At 42.4% G+C, this 19,342-nt stretch overlaps 2 protein-coding genes across 5 annotated transcripts; both read left to right on the top strand.

Moving 5' to 3' along the window:
• The first annotated feature begins 610 nt into the window (after nt 1-610).
• Nucleotides 611-5,456, top strand: LOC108413324 (E3 ubiquitin-protein ligase TRIM39-like). 4 transcript variants are annotated; one of them, XM_017685788.2, is made up of 8 exons: nt 611-808; nt 1,996-2,100; nt 2,541-3,130; nt 3,211-3,306; nt 3,424-3,657; nt 3,753-3,900; nt 4,227-4,253; nt 4,342-5,456. In XM_017685788.2, the coding sequence occupies exons 3-8, from the start codon at nt 2,543-2,545 to the stop codon at nt 4,881-4,883; spliced, it is 1,635 nt and encodes a 544-aa protein (XP_017541277.1). In that variant the 5' UTR covers nt 611-808; nt 1,996-2,100; nt 2,541-2,542; the 3' UTR covers nt 4,884-5,456. The 4 variants fall into 4 exon arrangements, with proteins under 4 accessions (XP_017541277.1, XP_037399288.1, XP_017541278.1 ...); XM_037543391.1 differs by having other exon boundaries at nt 1,859-2,100; XM_017685789.2 differs by lacking the exon at nt 1,996-2,100.
• A 2,951-nt stretch (nt 5,457-8,407) lies between these two features.
• On the top strand, nt 8,408-14,985 carry LOC108413325 (E3 ubiquitin-protein ligase TRIM39-like). The gene is made up of 7 exons (XM_017685792.2): nt 8,408-8,514; nt 10,262-10,842; nt 10,951-11,046; nt 11,173-11,406; nt 11,502-11,649; nt 13,564-13,590; nt 13,679-14,985. Exons 2-7 carry the CDS (start codon nt 10,264-10,266, stop codon nt 14,218-14,220), a joined length of 1,626 nt encoding a protein of 541 aa, XP_017541281.1. The 5' UTR covers nt 8,408-8,514; nt 10,262-10,263; the 3' UTR covers nt 14,221-14,985.
• The last annotated feature ends 4,357 nt before the right edge of the window (nt 14,986-19,342 follow it).

The raw sequence follows: 19,342 nt of genomic DNA, 5'->3' as shown, positions 1-19,342 counted from the left end.
AAATCCTGCTGCGCTTTGCAGAAACATCTGCTTACTTTACTTCATCCTTTAAAACATTTGTTTTCAGATCTTTTTACAGTTCAAGGATAAAATTCTCAATAACAGAAACTCAAGAAAACCAATGAAAAGGTTCTGAGATGGTAGAACAGTGGTTCTAATGAGGTTCTACATTAAGCACAGCACTTCAACTGGTGAAAACACAACCCTTCTAACCTATCTTTCTTCCCTCCCACTCCGTTCTCTCTCTCTATCTCTCTCACATGTGTCGAGATGCCCCGTTGGCCTGTCTGGAGGTGCCCCATTCGTGGTTCCAGCGTTCCAGCCATCTTCTTGCACTCTCTTTGTACTGTTGTTCTTGTTTCTGTTCTGTTTCTTCTGTGCGGGTCGACCCACGGGGGTTGGGTTCCTCGGACTGATCCTTGGTCCCTTCTAAGGTTTCTTCCTCTTAAAGGGAGTTTTTCCTTACCACTGTAGTCACCACAAAATTGGCTTCACTGTGGTGATGCTCATAAGAGGCATGGACCTGTTTTTCTGTAAAGCTGCTTTGTGACAACCTTGTTGTAAAAAGCGCTATATAAATAAACTTGAATTGAATTGAATTGAATTGAAAGTCTTCCACCTGGTGGACAAAGCTTGCAAGTGCAACAGACTGTCATAAGGAAATGGTGGGTGTGGCCTCATGAAGTCACAGTGGAGAAACGAAAGCAGTGAGAACTGTGTTATAAACACGGTCCAGTTACTGCAGCTGGACTCAACATCCAGCTTGAAGCTTCTCCAGGTGTTCTTAGAGGAACTGCCACCACTGCAGGTGAGAGAAACTCCACAGGGAGCAGGAGGAGGTAGCCAGAAAGGAGAAACTGGAGTTACTGCTGAGACTTTCTGCTGCATTTAGCACATTTCTGTCATTGACTTGTGCAGTTGTGTGTATTATTGCATTGAATTGAGCACAAAGAACCGGTTCTAGAGTAAGTAAAGTAGCACAGCTGGAATATGAAGCAGATCTAATGAGACTGTGATTATTAGAACATTTGAGTCAGAACCTCCAGGTTCAGGAGCAGCTTCTGCTCTCAGGCTGTTGAACTGGTCACACCAGGGGCAGCAAACAGATCCTGAGGACGAGCTCCAGTCCAGCTCCCTGCACTGCACGTTAGTCTTACTCCAAACTGCCGACTCATTCATGCTGCTGCTTACTGAACGGAGTCTGTGTATAATCAGAGAGTTGAACTGAGCTATAAACTATAAACGAACTTCAAGTTGGGTTGAAAAACCCAGCTAATTACTTTAAAGTTGATGTTCATTGCTGCTGAAGTGTTGCTTAGATGTTGCCATGCGGTTGCTAAGGTATCCAAGGTTGTTGCTAAGGTGTAGTGAGGTCGTGGCTAAGCTAATAAATACACTGGTACATTGAATGCCCTGCCACTTTAAATCTCCTGCACCTTTACATTTAGTGATACATTAAATCTGCTGCCACCTTAAATTCAATGACGCCTCAAATTTACTGGCACCTTAAATCCAGGGCTGCCTTAAATTGACTGCCACCTTAATTTCACTGCGACATTACATTACATTCAATGATGCACTAAATCCATCTTGAGTTCATTGCTCCCTTATATTTGCTGCCTTAGATTATCACTGCGTTTTGCAAACTGTTTTTTTTTTTCCATTTTAAATTTTCTGAAAATTGATATTCACTTTTTATCAATTTCTAAAAATCTGATAATCAGACAGTGAGCACAAGAAGTGTTTTATAAACATATGAAACATGTAATATAGGTTAAAATGTGTTCATAATGGTAATGATGTTTTCTAATGTATGAATATGTTCAGATAAATGTGGAATTAGGCTCCTGTTATTCAGGTGATGATTCATCTCCCACCTGGTGGCCAAACCCTCCAAGTGCATTAAGCTCTCATGCTGAAATGGCAGGAAATGGTCTTATTATGTCACCCATAAGAAATGAAAGTGAAACAAACCTCAGAAGTTCCTCTCTGCAGGACACCTTGTATCTCCTCAAGTCTTTCTTGCAAGAAACTCAGAAACTCGTGGATATCAGCTTTCATTGAGCTGGAAACCAAACCAAGAGAAGGAAAGTGAATCTGGTAATGTCTAATGTTACAAGTTCTCTTGTAAATTCTTATGAATTTCTTACAGTGCTGATAGTACTTCCTTTGGTTCAACCCATGTCTACCATGAACGGCTGTTAGCTTCTTTCCGCTGGTTTAGCTAAACTATGAAATGTACTTGAGTCTGTTTACGTTGTGCTTCTCAAACTGTTATCTTCAGTGTTTTTGGGACTAGAGCAGATAGAGCTTTCACCACACAGTGTGGGTTTCAGACCATATATAACGGAAACGTGAAACTGATCTGTCAGCCGAAAGTAGTTGGATGTGCAATTTATGAAGCTTTTTCCCAAAAAAATATTTAGTGATTAAAACCACAGAAAATAAAAGTAGTATTTTTATTCACTGATTGAAATAATGTGTGAAGTTTCCTGTAGGTGACAACCAAACTCATGACCTTGCTGTGTCTCCTCCATCAGTCATGGCTTCCTCCAGCAGTGTCCTGTCTGAAGATCTGCTCCAGTGCTCCATCTGTCTGGATGTGTTCACCGATCCAGTCTCTACTCCATGTGGACACAACTTCTGCATGGTCTGTCTCAAAGAGTGCTGGGTCAGCAGTTCATACTGCCAGTGTCCAGTCTGTAAGACAAAATTCCGTAAAAGACCTGAACTCTCTGTGAACACGTTCATCTCTGGACTGGCTGCTCAGTTCAAGAAGTCAGTTCAGGTGAAATCCAGCAGAGTTCCAGAGAAACGTTCCTTGAAACACACAATGATTCTGTGTGATTACTGCAGTGAGGAACAGCTGGAGGCTGTAAAGTCCTGTCTGGACTGTGGAATCTCTTACTGTGAGACTCATCTGATGCCTCATGAAACTGCAGCTAAACTCAAGAGACACAAACTGATGGACCCTGTGGAGAACCTGGCGGACTACATCTGCCAGAAACATGAGAGACCCCTGGAGCTGTTCTGTAGAGATGACCAGACGAGTGTGTGTCAGTTCTGCACTGAGACAGACCACAAGACTCACAGCACTGTTCCTATAGAGGAGGAGAGTGGAGAGAAGAAGGTGAGAGACATTTAGAGACGAATCCATTTTATTTCTCCAAATTAATGCTTGGCTTTTTTTATAATGTGTCTAATTGTCAGACTCAGCTGGTGAAGACAAAGGCAGAAGTTCAGCAGATGATCCAGGACCGACTGAAGAAGATCGAGGAAGTCAAACACTCTGTAAAACTCAATAAAGTGAGTCTAAACAGTGACCTGCACTGTCGTCACTACTTCCATTCCATTATTATACACTTTCTAGATTTAAACTGATTTACATACAAAAATTAATGTAAATGAATGATTTCCTGTTAGAAAAGCTCAGAGAAGGAGATAGCAGACAGTGTGGAGGTCTTCAGATCTGTGCTGCGCTGCATTGAGAGAAGCCAGGCGGAGCTGCTTGAGGTGATGGAGGAGAAGCAGAAAGCAGCAGAGAGGCAGGCTGAAGAGTTAATTAAAGAGCTGGAGCAGGAAATCGCTGAGCTAAAGCGGAGAGATACTGAGCTGGAGCAGCTCTCCCACACTGAGGACCACCTCCACCTCCTACAGGTCAGAGTCCCTCTGTTTCTCCATAGTAATGCAGTCCATCACAGGACAGCACTGCCCATGCTGAGGGGTTTCTCCTCTCTCCTGCTGGACTGTAGGTTTTCCCATCCCTCTGCAACCCTCCACCCACCAAGAACGGGACTGACGTCAGGTTTAACACTCATTTGAGGGTGGACACTCTGAGGAGAGCTCTGACTCAGCTCCAGGAAGAGCTCAGTAAGGAGATGGAGAAGGTTGTGGAGATTGGTGAGTATCTACTGATCAGACAGATCTTGTGATGAAAATGTTAAGAATTCTGTAAAATCATGATGACCATGTTTCATAAATCATACATTAGAATTTTAATTCTGAACGATTCTCTATTAAAACTCCCATCTGTTCCTGTCACTATACTGCCATCGTTCAGTGTGGATGTTAGTGTTGTAATTTAGATGATATGAAGAATTTTAGTCAATTTAGTTCATTCACATTTTATAATGTTTTATTTTGGTTCATTTTCAACAATTTTTTCAGACAAAATTATCACGAAGATAGTTATAATAATATTACCTGTTGTTTTTTTCCCCAAACAGAACTAAAAGCAGTTCGACAGAATGCAGGTGTGTGAACTCTCACTGGTCACACACAAATGTGTGCGTTTGTTATTGTGTGCAGTCCGTTATTAAAAGTGTCTGTTTTCTCTCTCAGTGGATGTGACTCTGGACGCTGATACAGCAAATCCTTTCCTCATCCTGTCTGATGATAGGAAACAAGTGACACATGGAGACAAACGACAAAAGCTCTCTAAAAACTCAAAGAGATTTAATCGTTGTCCCTGTGTTCTGGGAAAGGAGGGGTTCTCCTCTGGGAGATTTTACTATGAGGTTCAGGTGAGAGCGAAGACTGAGTGGGATTTGGGAGTGACCACAGAGTCCATTAACAGGAAGGGAGAGATTACACTGAGACCTGAGGATGGATACTGGACCGTGTGGCTGACAAATGAGACTAAATATGTAGCTCTGGATTCTCCTTCTGTCCCCCTCTCTTTGAAACAGGCTCCCCAGAAGGTGGGGGTGTTTGTGGATTATGAGGAGGGTCTGGTCTCCTTCTATGATGTTAAGTACAGGTCTCATATCTACTCTTTCACTGGTCAGTCTTTCACTGAGAAACTCTATCCATACTTTGGCCCCTGTGATAATGATGGAGGTAGAAACTCAGCACCACTAATCATCACACCCTGTAGATCATGATAAATGAGGCTCTGCTCTACAGTAAAACACTTCAGTGTGTCAGAACAGAGTTTGTGCACTGAAATTTCAGAGCATGAATAAAAGCATTTACTCTAAAACCCCCCAAAAAACAGTTAATCTGTTTCATATAAATGAAAGAATATTTTATTCAGACGCCACAGAGCCAGTCTCATATGTGCCGTCTCAAAGCCTTTCTGATTCTACTGTAAACTCTGGCTTTATTCTTCACTCCTTTAATGTGCACAGTTACACAGTGGTATTATATATTGGGGGTTAAATCCTGCTAATCAGATGACACTGAACAACTTTTCATAGATTAGTTTTTCCAGATGTGTCCTCAGTTCAGAAATTATGTACATCTACTGACCAGTTAAGCCGCTGACTTATAGAAATAGTTTTACAAAAAAACACAAATTTACCTGATTGTCCTCTTACAGTTAATCTGCTGAGACATGTTTGTTGTCCTGGTTTTGCTTCTTTAGTTTAGAGCTGTTAGGTCTGAACTATTTTGGAATGTTTGAAAAGAATGTATACTTACAACAGACAATAAAGTTCAGAAGGTGAACCATCAAACATTGCTGTTTGGTACTATTTTGAGTTTACTACATGTCAAATAGAATTTAATAATCATTGCCTTCTGTTTTCATTAGTATTTCACACACTGTCCAGACTTTTCTGGAACTGGGTTTGTACTTGATTTAAGACTGAACATCACCCTTCAAACTGCAAACACTTGTTTCAACTGCAAACAGCTGTCACGATTGGCCCCTCCCAGTCCTCCATGTGCTTTTGTTTTGCTTCCTTGTTTTGTTTCTTCCTGGTCCTGCCCCCTTGTTTCTAGACTCCGTCCTTGATTGTTTTCACCTGTGTCTTGTAAACCCTCTTGTTAACCGTTCCTGTATTTAGGCCCTGTGCTTGGCTCTGTTGGGTTGCTGGTCTTTGTTTTGTATTCTATTGTATCGTTTGGTGTTTGTTCTGCTGGCCTCTGTTTGTTTAGCCTGTTTTCTTTTTTTTTTGTAATGTCTGTCCCTCGTTCTATCCGTGTTGGCTCTCTGACCCTGATTCTGGATTTGCCCCAATTAATCTCGCTTCTTTTCGCACATGTGTCCGACACATCATGCCACTCATCAATCTCTCCCCAGCGTTACAGTAGCCCTGAAGATTTTTGTAGAAACCTTTTGTAGAAACATTATTATTCCAAACATGCTAAACAATGTTATACAAAATTCAATGATATTAACGTTTAGTTATCAATTTTTAAAAGTCAGATAATCAGACAACGAGCATAAAAAGTGCTTAACGTATTGGAAAGCATGTCAAACACATTGTAGTACCTTTAACATGTTCATAATTGCGTTTTAGTATTTTAGGACCAGAATTTTGGACAGATGCGCACATTAGGCTGTTTTTATTCAGTCTATAAACATCTCCCACCTGGTGGCCAAAACCAGCAAGCACTTGAAGGTTTCATTTTGAAATGCTCGCTGAAATATGCAAGGCCTTCCCTGAAAGAGACACCCTTAAAGTAACAAAAAAAATAAAAATAGACGTTTGGTGAATGGGAACAGTCCTACCAGTCTGATGGCGTCCAGGAGAGTGAAGAACAACCTGTCCAGCTTCCCTTCCAAACAGCCAGGTTTGAGACTGAACGAATGAATCAATCAAACGTTGATGCTCTTTCTCAAATCAAGGTGTGTGGCTCGCCATCGCTCCATGAAGAGGATCCAGACGTATGAATACAGTGTTTCCTCAGGCTCCACAAAACACCTATTAACAGGTCTATTATCATAAAACACCATCTGACTTGCATTAATCAATTAGCCTACATATTAACTTTACTGTTAAATGACAATAAATAAATCACAATAAAACACATTGTAAACTAACACATTTCAGCAACTTAATGGTTTTTAAAACCTACTTATCTAAGAATAATACCAAGACATTTCAAGTTAAACAAAAGAACTCACACACATTTTCTTAGCCGCTTCTCCTTCAGGGTCGTGGGGGGTCCTGGAGCCTACCCCAGCGGTCATCGGGCGGAAGGCAGGATACACCCCGGACAGGTCGCCAGTCCATCGCAGGGCAGAACTGTGAGACATAAATGCTCACAATCAGACTTTAAAACAAAAACAAGAAGCAGCATGTTTGCTTTCTTCATGGAACCGATTCACATAAAACTTTACATACCCGACCAGCAGTGGGCGCTGTTTCTCCAATAGCGGCACAAGGCCGGCTCAAATAAACAACTTACTGCAGCTCCTGCTGGGCTACAGCTTCAGCACTACGGTCAATTTTTAAACACTTAAACTCATTTAATCGTTTAACTAATGCAGTTACATCATCTCCCTCCATACGAACTGCTTACATCTGGTTAATAACGTTCACTAAAACGGCGGACAGCAGCGTCTAGATCTCAGCTTTTAGCGGCTGTAGTCGCGTTTCACTCACCGAGACAGAAGACATGAGGTAATAAATAATCCTCAGGGTCTCTGCGCTGTTTTCTCACTCTGTATTTGAAGCTTTATTTCGTTTCATGTCTGTTTTTCTGCTCCACTTTTCTCTGCTGTCTCGATCCATCGTCATTTTCTCTCCCTGTCTCTTTGGAAAGTTCTAGAAAAGAGGCGGGACCAAGCGCCTCTACGCCAATAGGAAACGAGCACAGCGTAGGCTGGCCAATCAGCTTCACGTTCAAGAGGCGCGTCACAGTTACTGCTTCTCAAACAAACAACAGAGCAAAATACATCTATGAAATTTTTAATTTGTTTTTTTTTTTTTTTTTTATTATTCAAGTTTTTTCACTTGAAGAATTTTAATATTTTACATCTTCACTGAATACAGCGACAGTGGAGAACCACCCAGCGCCGGCTGGCACAGTCGGGGAGCAGGCAGGAAACTTCTAGCCACACATTTTCCATTCCTGGTAGATACACAGACCCACCTAACTTTCCACAGCCCAACACAATGAGGTACAAATACAGAAACACACCTTTAATCTAACAACCTGACTTACTTATAACATAAAAGTCTCTCGATTATCAGGAGGAGCATCTTCCAAGAACCTAAGCGCATGGCAGGTCTGCACAGCCGCCTCATCCGTGAGTCCAAGGCCGAAGGAGCCAGTAACGGGAGCTACAGCACTAAAACTAAATTACTAGATTAGATTTCTGTGTTACTTTATAAAACGTGCTGAAGTGATGCTGTTCTGGATAAATCTACAAAAACATTTATAATAAACTTCATGAAAAATCCTGCAGCGCGTTGCAGAAACATCTGCTTACTTTACTTCATCCTTTAAAACATTTGTTTTCAGAACTTTTTACAGTTCAAGGATAAAATTCTCAATATCAGAAATTCAGAAAACCAATGAAAAGGTTCTGACATGGTAGAACAGTGGTTCTAATGAGGTTCTACATTAAACACAGCACTTCAACTGGTGAAAGTCTTCCACCTGGTGGACAAAGCTTGCAAGTGCAACAGACTGTCATCAGGAAATGGTGGGCGTGGCCTCATGAAGTCACTGCAGGGAAACGAAAGCAGTGAGAACTGTGTTATAAACACGGTCCAGTTACTGCAGCTGGACTCGACATCCAGCTTGAAGCTTTTCCAGACGTTCTTAGAGGAACTGCAGGTAAGAGAAACTCCACAGGGAGCAGGAGGAGGTAGCCAGAAAGGAGAAACTGGAGTTACTGCTGAGACTTTCTGCTGTATTTAGCACATTTCTGTCGTTGACTTGTGCAGTTGTGTGTATTATTGCATTGAATTGAGCACAAAGAACCGGTTCTAGAGTCAGTAAAGCAGCACAGCTGGAATATGAAGCAGATCTAATGAGATTGTGATGTTAGAACATTTGAGTCAGAACCTCCAGGTTCAGGAGCAGCTTCTGCTCTCAGGCTGTTAAACTGCTCACACCCAGAGCAGCAAACAGATCCTGAGGACGAGCTCCAGTCCAGCTCCCTGTACAGCACGTTAGTCTTACTCCAGACTGCCGACTCATTCATGCTGCTGCTTACTGAACGGAGTCTGTGTATAATCAGAGAGTTGAACTGAGCTATAAACTATAAACGAACTTCAAGTTGGGTTGAAAAACCCAGCTAATTGCTTTAAAGTTGATGTTGATTGTTGCTGAAGTGTTGCTTAGATGTTGCCATGCGGTTGCTAAGGTATCCAAGGTTGTTGCTAAGGTGTAGTGAGGTCGTGGCTAAGCTAATAAATACACTGGTACATTGAATGCCCTGCCACTTTAAATCTCCTGCACCTTTACATTTAGTGATACATTAAATCTGCTGCCACCTTAAATTCAATGACGCCTCAAATTTACTGGCACCTTAAATCCAGGGCTGCCTTAAATTGACTGCCACCTTAATTTCACTGCGACATTACATTACATTCAATGATGCACTAAATCCATCTTGAGTTCATTGCTCCCTTATATTTGCTGCCTTAGATTATCACTGCGTTTTGCAAACTGTTTTTTTTTTCCATTTTAAATTTTCTGAAAATTGATATTCACTTTTTATCAATTTCTAAAAATCTGATAATCAGACAGTGAGCACAAGAAGTGTTTTATAAACATATGAAACATGTAATATAGGTTAAAATGTGTTCATAATGGTAATGATGTTTGACTGCCACCTTAATTTCACTGCGACATTACAGTCAATGATACACTAAATCCAGTGTCACTTTGAGTTCGTTGTTACCTTAAATTTGCTGCCACCTTAAATTCACTGCTACTGTAATTCAAATCAAATCAAATCAAATCAAATTTATTTATATAGCGCTTTTTACAACTGATGTTGTCACAAAGCAGCTTTACAAAATTCCACTGCCACCTTACATTTACAGCCACCTTAATCTTAGTGATGCATTAAATCCATTGTCACCTTAAATTCACTGCCACAATAAATCCGCTGCCACCTTACATTCACCTTAAATACATTATTTGAGCTGATATATGGCTGTAAGCATGTCAGTATGTGTGTATTGTACAGGAGTGTCTGTGTGAGAGATGTACATTGGGACATCACTTGTAGCAGTTAGTTGAATGTCTTGATCATTCTGCAATTAATTTCCATTTCTTATTTCCAAAAAATATCATCTCTGTCGATAAAGCCATATGTTGAATCGCTTTGAAATGCACAAGAAGCCTAATCAGGCGTAGGTCCTACAATCCTGTTTTTTTTAGTTCTAGCTCAAGAACAGCAGGACGAGAAACATTTTATTTTTTGAGTGTAGAATAATGAAATGAAGATTACGAAGAACAGTAAGGTGCCTTTTTCAAGCCAACTTAATTTATACATGTTAACTACATTTTATAAGGAAGTTTTCTTTGCTCTCAAGTAACCATCATGATGCCTGTCTATCTCCTCCATCAGTCATGGCTTCCCTCCGCAGTCTCCTGTCTGAAGATCAGCTCCTTTGCTCCATCTGTCTGGACGTGTTCACTGATCCAGTCTCTACTCCATGTGGACACAACTTCTGCACGGTCTGTCTCAGACAGCACTGGGACAGCAGTTCACGCTGCCAGTGTCCAGTCTGTAAAGAGGAATTCTCCAGAAGGCCTGAGCTGCGTGTGAACACGTTCATCTCTGGACTGGCTGCTCAGTTCAAGAAGTCAGTTCAGGTCAAATCCAGCAGAGTTCCAGAGAAACGTGCATTCAAACCTACAAAGGTTCTGTGTGACTCCTGCAGTGAGGAGGCTGTAAAGTCCTGTCTGGACTGTGGAGTCTCTTACTGTGAGACTCATCTGGTGCCTCATAAAACTGCAGCTAAACTCAAGAGACACAAACTGATGGACCCTGTGGAGAACCTGGCGGACTACATCTGCCAGAAACATGAGAGACCCCTGGAGCTGTTCTGTAGAGACGACCAGATGAGTGTGTGTCAGTTCTGCGCTGAGACAGACCACAGGAACCATAGCACTGTTCATGTAGAGGAGGAGAGTGGAGAGATGACGGTGAGAAACATTTAAAGTGAGACTTATTAACTCCATCTAATTTTTTTCTGTGATAAATGTTCTCCAAATTAAAGCTTGGCTTTGTTATAATGTGTCTAACTGTCACAGACTCAGCTGGAAAAGACACAGGTAGAAGTTCAGCAGATGATCCAGGACCGACTGAAGAAGATTGAGGAAATCAAACACTCTGTAGAACTCAGAAAAGTGAGTGTAAACACTACTGAGTGAGTGTCGTCACTACTTCCATTCCATTATTATACACTTTCAAGATGTTAACTGATCAAAATACCAAAATGAATGGAAATCATATATCTCTTTTTTTCCTGTTAGAAAAGCTCAGAGAAGGAGAAAGCAGACAGTGTGGAGGTCTTCAGATCTGTGCTGCGCTGCATTGAGAGAAGCCAGGCGGAGCTGCTTGAGGTGATGGAGGAGAAGCAGAAAGCAGCAGAGAGGCAGGCTGAAGAGTTCATTAAAGAGCTGGAGCAGGAAATCACTGAGCTAAAGAGGAGAGACACTGAGCTCGAGCAGCTCTCCCACACTGAGGACCACCTCCAGCTCCTACAGGTCAGAGTCCCTCTGTTTCTCCATAGTAATGCAGTCCATCACAGGACAGCACTGCCCATGCTGAGGGGTTTCTGCTCTCTCCTGCTGGACTGTAGGTTTACCCGTCCCTCTGCAGCCCTCCACCCACCAAGAACTGGACTGAGGTCAGGATTAACACTCATCTGAGGGTGGAGACTCTGAAGAGAGCTCTGATTCGGCTTCAGGAAGAGCTCAGTAAGGAGATGGAGAAGCTTGTGGCGATCCGTGAGTAATTCAAGGATGATCAATGATGGTTTTTGTAGGGCGAAAATGTTTCAAGATATTATTAAAATATATTATTAAATGTGTCCTTGGTAACACTTTACTGTGGGGCAGTATTCATAAGATTATATATCTACATGAACTCGTCAGGACAGTTGACTTAAGCCTTCATAAACATTTATAAAGGCTTATTCCAATGAGTGTCATCTGCCATGAAGGCTGCGTTCGTCAACTTTGATGTTAAGTTCACAAGACAACTGTGATGTTAGTCGACGTTGCTTTTTTCTGACATTGGGTTGTCATGACACTTCTCTGGGTGAAATGACATAGCACGTTATAAGTACTCTGTAGATTAATGTATTTCACAGTGTTACGGAATGATGATGTGACAGCTCATCACAGATGGTAAAATGAAAATTTACGGAGGAGCCACAGACAGTGCTCACATGACGTGGCAAGCTATGTCATGTTATCAGCAGTATGTCACTGTGTCATACATGACTACGTCTATGTCTTTTCACCGAAGTGTCCTGTCACTATAACCTGTCAGGATAAAATATGATAACCTTACGTCATATTTGCAGCCTTTATGACAAATGACACCTTCTGGAAAAAGTGTTTATAAATGTTTATGTAGGCCTGGTGCAATTGCTATGAAGGACCTATGAAGCCTTTACTGTTGGGTAGTGTTCAATAGGCTACATAAACACGTTACCCTGTAAATGATGTAGTACTGTGTTGTAGTTAGGCATGCGCTGGAAATTTAGTATCAGGTCAAATTGAAGCAGCCTACAGGAAAATGAAGAGTAAGCCATATGTATAATGTAGTGTGGTATCTGTAGTTCTATATGATACCTGATGTTATGAGTCTGGAATGTCTAAGTTAAGGGGGCCCAGGTCTAAAGCTCAAGGACCCACGGGAGATGGGCTCCTTGCTCTCTGTCTCTCTCAGTTCCAGACATATGAGATCATTTAAACAAGTTCCATATGTTGCACCTTAGTTTTACAAAAACAACTGGCCTGGGGCGTCAGAGCTGTTTTTCAGAGGAGATTCATTTGGCTTCCATCCCTTTCTCAGGCAGTCCGTGGTGCTTGATTCGATGCTATACTTCTTGTACTAAACCTTTTTATATACAAGTAAGACGGTGTCAGCGGAGATTCCTTCATCATTGCTATTTGACAAACAACAGTAGCTAGCGTTAATCACGCACTGTGGCCTAATAAAAAGCGTGTCTTAATGTTTAGTGGTAGTTCAGCTCTGAAACTTTACCCGCTCAGCTCATGTTTTGGTGGAAGAGCCCAGAATCCACCAGTTTCAGCACAGTTCCTCCTCTGAAAAAATGTAAGCCTCACAGTTTCTCTCAGTACTACTGTTGCTTACAGGTACACTTGGCATACTTCTGGTATCCTTCTTCATTTTGGGGCTGTCGTGGGCTGGAGGTCAGGGAACTGGCCCTGTAACCGGAAGGTTGCCGGTTCGATCCCCAGGGCCGACAGTCCATGACTGAGGTGTCCTTGAGCAAGACACCTAACCCCTGTGCGCTGTGGATAGGGCTGCCCACCGCTCCGGGCAAGTGTGCTCACTGCCCCCTAGTGTGTGTGTATTCACTAGTGTGTATGAGGTGTTTCACTTCACGGATGGGTTAAATGCGGAGGTGGAATTTCCCCGTTTGTGGGATTAGAAAAGTATCACTTAACTTCTCCTGTAGCCTAAATACTTCCATATGACTGCTTTCTTTTTTTTCTTGAGGTCACGCCACCTTGCGCCGTGCTTTAGCCCCTTTTTCTCTCTGTTTATGGCGAGGACAGTAACATATGATCAAAGCGGAGGTGTCTCTGCTCTATGGGCGAAAGCACTTAAGTAATCAAACCTTTCACACTGAATGATGTTGTTTATTGTTTTTTTCCCCCAAACAGAACTGAAGGAGGTTCAACAGCATGCAGGTGTGTGAACTTTCATTAGTCACATAAAGGTGTGTTTTTGTTGTTGTTATATGCTCTACACTATTAAACCTGTTGTTCTCTCTCTCAGTGGATGTGACTCTGGATCCTGACTCAGCTCATCCTAAACTCTTTCTGTCTGATGACGGGAAACGGGTCGCATGTGGAAACACGGAGCAGAATCTCCCCGACACCCCAGAGAGGTTTGACTATGATCTCTCTGTGCTGGGAAAGGAGGGGTTCTCCTCAGGAAGATTTTACTATGAGGTTCAGGTCAGCGGGAAGACTGAGTGGGATTTAGGAGTGACCACAGAGTCCAGTAACAGGAAAGGGGATATAACAGCCAGCCCTGGATACTGGATGGTATGGCTGAGGAACGAGACTGAATTTATAGCAGCAGACTGTCCCCCTGTCCCGCTCTCCATTAAACGGGCTCCCCAGAAGGTGGGGGTGTTTGTGGATTATGAGGAGGGTCTGGTCTCCTTCTATGATGTTGAGGCCAGGTCTCATATCTACTCTTTCACTGGTCAGTCTTTCAGTGAGAAGATATATCCAGTGGTCAGTCCCTGCTACCATTATGGAGGTAAAAATTTAAAACCACTGATCATCACAGCCGTTAAACAGGAAAAATGAGGTTCTTTTGAACGGTAACAAGTACGTCAGAACAAACCTTGAACATTTCAGAAAAATCACCATGAAAAAAATCTCGGCATACGTTATGCTGTAATTGAATGAATAAAAAAGTAACAATTAGTAAAAACATAAATGAACTTTGGGCTTTTAACCAATGACTTTGTGAAGGCCACAGTGACTTTTTCAATAATCAAAGGAAGTCAGTAAGTCACCCAAAACCACTTGCACAAAGGCCCAGTCCCATTTCACCCCTTGCCCCTAACACTTAGCCCCACCCCTCTGTTTTGCGCATTCACGTCAAGGGGTAGGGTTGTCCTGATTGGTGTTAAGATGGAGGGGGTAGGGTGAAGTATTGGGGCTATTTGGCCCTTCAAACAGAGATTTTTCAGAGGCGCACTACAAACTGAGAAAATTTCCACAATGCCCTGCGGATCATCAGCAAGATGGATGCACAAACAACCAAAGATACACATAAATTTCAGTATTTCTCTGTTTAAAAGCCGCTGTGTTATGTTTTATGGTCATTTCCTTCATAACACGCATAAAAATCGCTAGTAATACCTTGACTTCCACTACCTGGCGAAATTTCCCGTTCCACCTTAAATGGTGCAGCAGTTATGTTCTGGTACATGAGGTTGCTGCACCAATTAAGGTGGAACGGGAAATCGATCATAAAGCGGGCGATTAGAAAGCTAAGTTCAGCTTCATATCATCGAAGAAGCCTTGGTGGTGATAATAAATAATTGGGGGCAGTCGTGGGCTGGAGGTTAGGGAACTGGCCCTGTGACCAGAAGGTTGCCGGTTTGATCCCCAGGGCTGACAGTCCATGACTGAGGTGTCTTTGAGCAAGACACCTAACTCCCAATTGCTTCCTGGGTGCCGTGGATAGGGCTGCCCACTGCTCCAGGCAAGTGTGTTCACTGCCCCCTGGTGTGTGTGTGTGTGTGTGTGTGTGTGTGTGTGTGTGTGTGTGTGTGTGTGTGTGTGTGTGTGTGTGTGTGTGTGTGTGTGTGTGTATTCACTAGTGTGCATGTGGTGTTTCACTTCACGGATGGGTTAAATATGGAGGTGTAATTTCCCCGTTGTGGGATTAGAAAAGAATCACTTAACTTAATTGGCCCCCCCCACTTTGAAAGGATATGATGCCCTAACTGTATCGCCTACAGAGCAGCGCTAGTAGCTGTTAATGAAGTGATGTGTTTTTTGTTTTTTTTTGTTTGTGCTCTTTTTTATTCGGTGACTTGTTTGTTTGATTGATAAAATCAATTGGTAAAACTGAAGCTGTGATTGAATCGCGAGTGCCCTGCTTTTCAGTCTCCTTTGGATATACAGCAAATGTCAGTGTGATGTACCATTATTGCTGGAGTCTGGAGACAAAGCAGGAAAACATGTCCTGATTATTTTCCACACTACACCTGGAGGCGGCATATTGTAAATGGCCGGAAAACCTCGTCTCGCCTGTTTACGTAAAAGTCGCTGAGGACAACTGATGATGTATCTGGTTCTTGAAGGGTTGTCCCATTTCATAGGGGCAAAATTTCAACCACTGCCCCTTTTAACTCTGTTTGAAGGGTGAGGGTTACACTCGAAAACAATGGGTAGGGGTAAAAATAAGAAATAAGAAACGACCCCTAAAGGGAGCAGCCGAAAGAAGAAGAAGACTGTACTATTATCACAGTGAAATGAGCTGAAATAACAGTCCATGCTAGAAACCTACAAAGGATTAAGGAGATGGCGTTAAAACATTAAAACCGCTCAGCAAGTGTAATTATATGCAGCGTAGTAAACGGTGTTCTGTCCCTTTAAGAAACTCGTGTAAGATGAAAGAAATCCGAAAAATTAGTGAAAAATCGAGATTGTGTTCGCTGCAGAACCGAAAGTCCAGGGGGTGCGGCTGGATCTGATCCAGCTCCTCCCATGTCCTGTTTTAATTGGTCTGAACTAGAGCAGAGCTAATCAAATAGACAATGAGTGTAGAAACAAGATAGAATGAGGTAATAAAGTGGCTAATCAGAGTATATAACATTTAATGTGATTTTTTTTTTAGGTATATTGAGTCAAATTTTATTAGACTTACGGAAATATGTGGCAGTAATACCCAATGCTTCCATCCATCTATTTTCTAAGCCGCTTCTCCGTCAGGGTCGCTGGAGCCTATCCCAGCAGTCTTCGGGCAGAAGGCAGGATACACCCTGGACAGGTCGCCAGTCCATCGCAGGGCAGACAGACAGACAGTCACTCACACCTAGGGGCAGTTCAGCATGTCCAATTGGCCTGGCTGCATGACTTTGGACTGTGGGAGGAAACCGGAGAACCCGGAGGAAACCCACGCAGACACAGGGAGAACATGCAAACTCCACACAGAGAGGACCCTGGTCGCCCGGCCGGGGAATCGAACCCAGGCCCTCCTTGCTGTGAGGCGACAGCGCTACCCACCACACCACCATGCCACCCATACCTTTTAAAATGAAAAAAAAAGTACTGATAAATATTTTTTAATCGTGAAATTCCAGGATTTAGTTGATAAAACACAGTTATGTGGGTTATTTTGATGTGTCATATGTGCTTTCTAGTGTTCATTCAACTAGAATGTTAGCTGCTACCACCACCTCCCTTGGGCCAACTGCCCACCCTACACTGATGTTTTCATAGACTCCTAGCTGTTACTACTACTACCTAATATTATAACAGGTAGTTTGACCAGAGGAGGATGGGTTTCTTCCTCAGTTGTGGGTGTGAGGGAGGTTCTCCTTGCCACTGTCGCCCCTGTCTTGCTCACCTGGGGTTTTTTACACTTCTTGTTAAAACTCTGTCTTTTCTGGAATTCTGTGAAGCTGCTTTGCGACAACATCCATTGTAAAAAGCGCTACAAATAAATTTGATTTGATTTGATTCATTCAACTAGAACTCGTCTATCATGAGTACAGTTGAGACGTAGTCCTACAGAACGGACTTTCGTACCAGAATGTGGAAAAGGCTTTTCGAGTTTTGGCAGATGAGTGTGAACGTCGTGCATCATGCAGGCCCGTAGCCAGCATTGTGATAGGGGGGGGGGGTCTTTTTCCCCCAAAAGTGGACTTCATTTGGCTCTCTACTCCAATGCCCCCTAAATACACAAGCACACTTCAAACCTTTTAATTTAGACATATTTTATTCATTATAAATTTGTTGTGAGTCTGTTGTTGCTGTCCTTATTTGTCCGTCTGTTGCTCCCCACTGTTAACATAAATTTGATATAAATGTAAGTGTTACTCAAACTTCCTACATCTGTGATGTGACTTCATTGTCTGTCTCTGTTGCTCACCTCAGTTGTCTGTTGCTTTGTTCCATTGTCTCTGTTGCTGCCCTCCATTGTCTGTCTCTGATGTTGCTGTCCTTTATTGCCTGTCTCTCTACTGTTGACATAAATAGATAAGAATTACTTCATGAGGTACACTATCGGTATGGTCATTAAAACTTAAACGAATTAATAATGATATAAATTGAAGTGTTCCGTCTTATTCAAATCTTCCTACAACTGTGCTGGGACTTCATTGTCTCTCTCTGTTGCTCACCTAGGTCTGTTGTTGCTCTCCCTCCTCTGTATCTCTGTTGCTGTCTGTCTCTGTTGCTTTTCTTCATTGTCTGTCTATTTTTCCTCTCCATCTTTTGTATCTCGCCTTCTTTTTCTTTATTTTTTAATTGGGTCTTGCCTTCACTGTCTGTCTGTTTTTCCTCTCCTTTAGGGTCATTTTACGGGAAATCGGACACTTTGGAACTCAACCGACACAGATTTTCATCAAACTTTGTGTGCCTTTTTAGTGGCAATGTAGAACCCCAGAACTGCATTTGCATGAATCTGCCACTAATATAAAGGGAGAAATGGACTAAGAATGTTTTAAGTAAGAGGGTAGGGCACTACACTTTCAACCTTGATTGTGTCAATTTAAATTACAAACAGATGGTTTTGATGCTGTTTGAAAGCTCTTTTCTGGCTCTACAGAGAACACAAACAACATTGAACTCAACAGTTAGGTCCTTTTTAGTGGCAAGGTAGAACTCCAAAACTGCATTTGCATGAATCTGGCACTAATATTTCAGAGGTTGTTCATGACATTGCAGGCTATGTGTGGAAAAGATACTGACCATTTTAAAATAGTTTTTTTTTTAACATTCAGATTTTAGTATTTTAATATCTCATAATTTATACTCAGCTAACTGTTGAGTTCAGTGTTGTTTGTGTACTCTGTAGAGCCAGAAAAGAGCTTTCAAACAGCATCAAAACCATCTGTTTGTAATTTAAATTGACATAATCAAGGTTGAATGTGTAGTGTCCTACCCTCTTACTTAAAACATTCTTAGTCCATTTCTCCCTATATATTAGTGGCAGTTCTGGGGTTCTACCTTGCCACTAAAAAGGCACACAGAGTTTGATTAAAATCCGTGTTGGTCGGGCCCCAAAGTGTCTGATTTCACATGAAATGACCCACCATTGTCTGTCTCTCTTCTTCTTCTATGGCTTCTATGACATCAGAACGCTCATCAGCTCCAATCGTCTTGGGTGCATTTTTGAGTACAGATCGACAGCTTCATCCAGATCCAGAGCCATGTCGTAGTGGGTATGGATGAGAGCCAAGGATGACATGCGGTCTTCTCCCATGCTGCTCCGCATGAATGTGTTGAGTCTCCGGAGAGTACTGGCAGACCTCTCACATTCGCAGGAGGTCACTGGCAAGGTGCATGCAATTTTCAGGAGTTTGAAGATGTTCGGATACATCATCTCATCACACTCTTTGATAGCTGAGGCACATGAGCTTGGTCTTTGGTGTGATGATTTGGCCTGCCACTTTAACTTCCACCGTTTCAGCTCCTGGTGGAAGTCATCTTGGTACAGAGCGACTGCTTCGGAGATGTCCACCGTCACGTCTGAGTTGCACTGGACAGATGGAATTAGGCCCATGAGCCTTGATGCGGACACAGAGAGGGGACTAAATCTGGACTCAAACTCTGAAATGACATGGTCTAAGAAGGGTATCGCCATGTTCCTGAGATAGTACTCCTTCACTCCTTCACTCCTTCAGCGGGTAAATTTTCCCTGTGTTTCTGCCTTCCAGCTACTCTTGGCTGGGTTGGTTCCACGTTG

This window comes from Pygocentrus nattereri, chromosome 2, assembly GCF_015220715.1.
Source record: "Pygocentrus nattereri isolate fPygNat1 chromosome 2, fPygNat1.pri, whole genome shotgun sequence".
NCBI classification, from domain to species: Eukaryota; Metazoa; Chordata; class Actinopteri; order Characiformes; family Serrasalmidae; genus Pygocentrus; species Pygocentrus nattereri.
Note: the sequence above shows the minus strand (reverse complement) of the source record. Positions and strands in the feature narration are given on the sequence as shown.

Excerpts from the sequence above, each read along its gene's own strand:
- LOC108413324 (XM_017685789.2), top strand. The coding sequence starts at position 2,543 with ATGGCTTCCTCCAGCAGTGTCCTGTCTGAAGATCTGCTCCAGTGCTCC. Across the intron at positions 3,131-3,210 it reads AGGAGAGTGGAGAGAAGAAG|ACTCAGCTGGTGAAGACAAA; the intron begins GTGAGAGACATT and ends TCTAATTGTCAG. Across the intron at positions 3,901-4,226 it reads GGAGAAGGTTGTGGAGATTG|AACTAAAAGCAGTTCGACAG; the intron begins GTGAGTATCTAC and ends TTCCCCAAACAG.
- LOC108413325 (XM_017685792.2), top strand. The coding sequence starts at position 10,264 with ATGGCTTCCCTCCGCAGTCTCCTGTCTGAAGATCAGCTCCTTTGCTCC. Across the intron at positions 10,843-10,950 it reads AGGAGAGTGGAGAGATGACG|ACTCAGCTGGAAAAGACACA; the intron begins GTGAGAAACATT and ends TAACTGTCACAG. Across the intron at positions 13,591-13,678 it reads GGAGGTTCAACAGCATGCAG|TGGATGTGACTCTGGATCCT; the intron begins GTGTGTGAACTT and ends TCTCTCTCTCAG.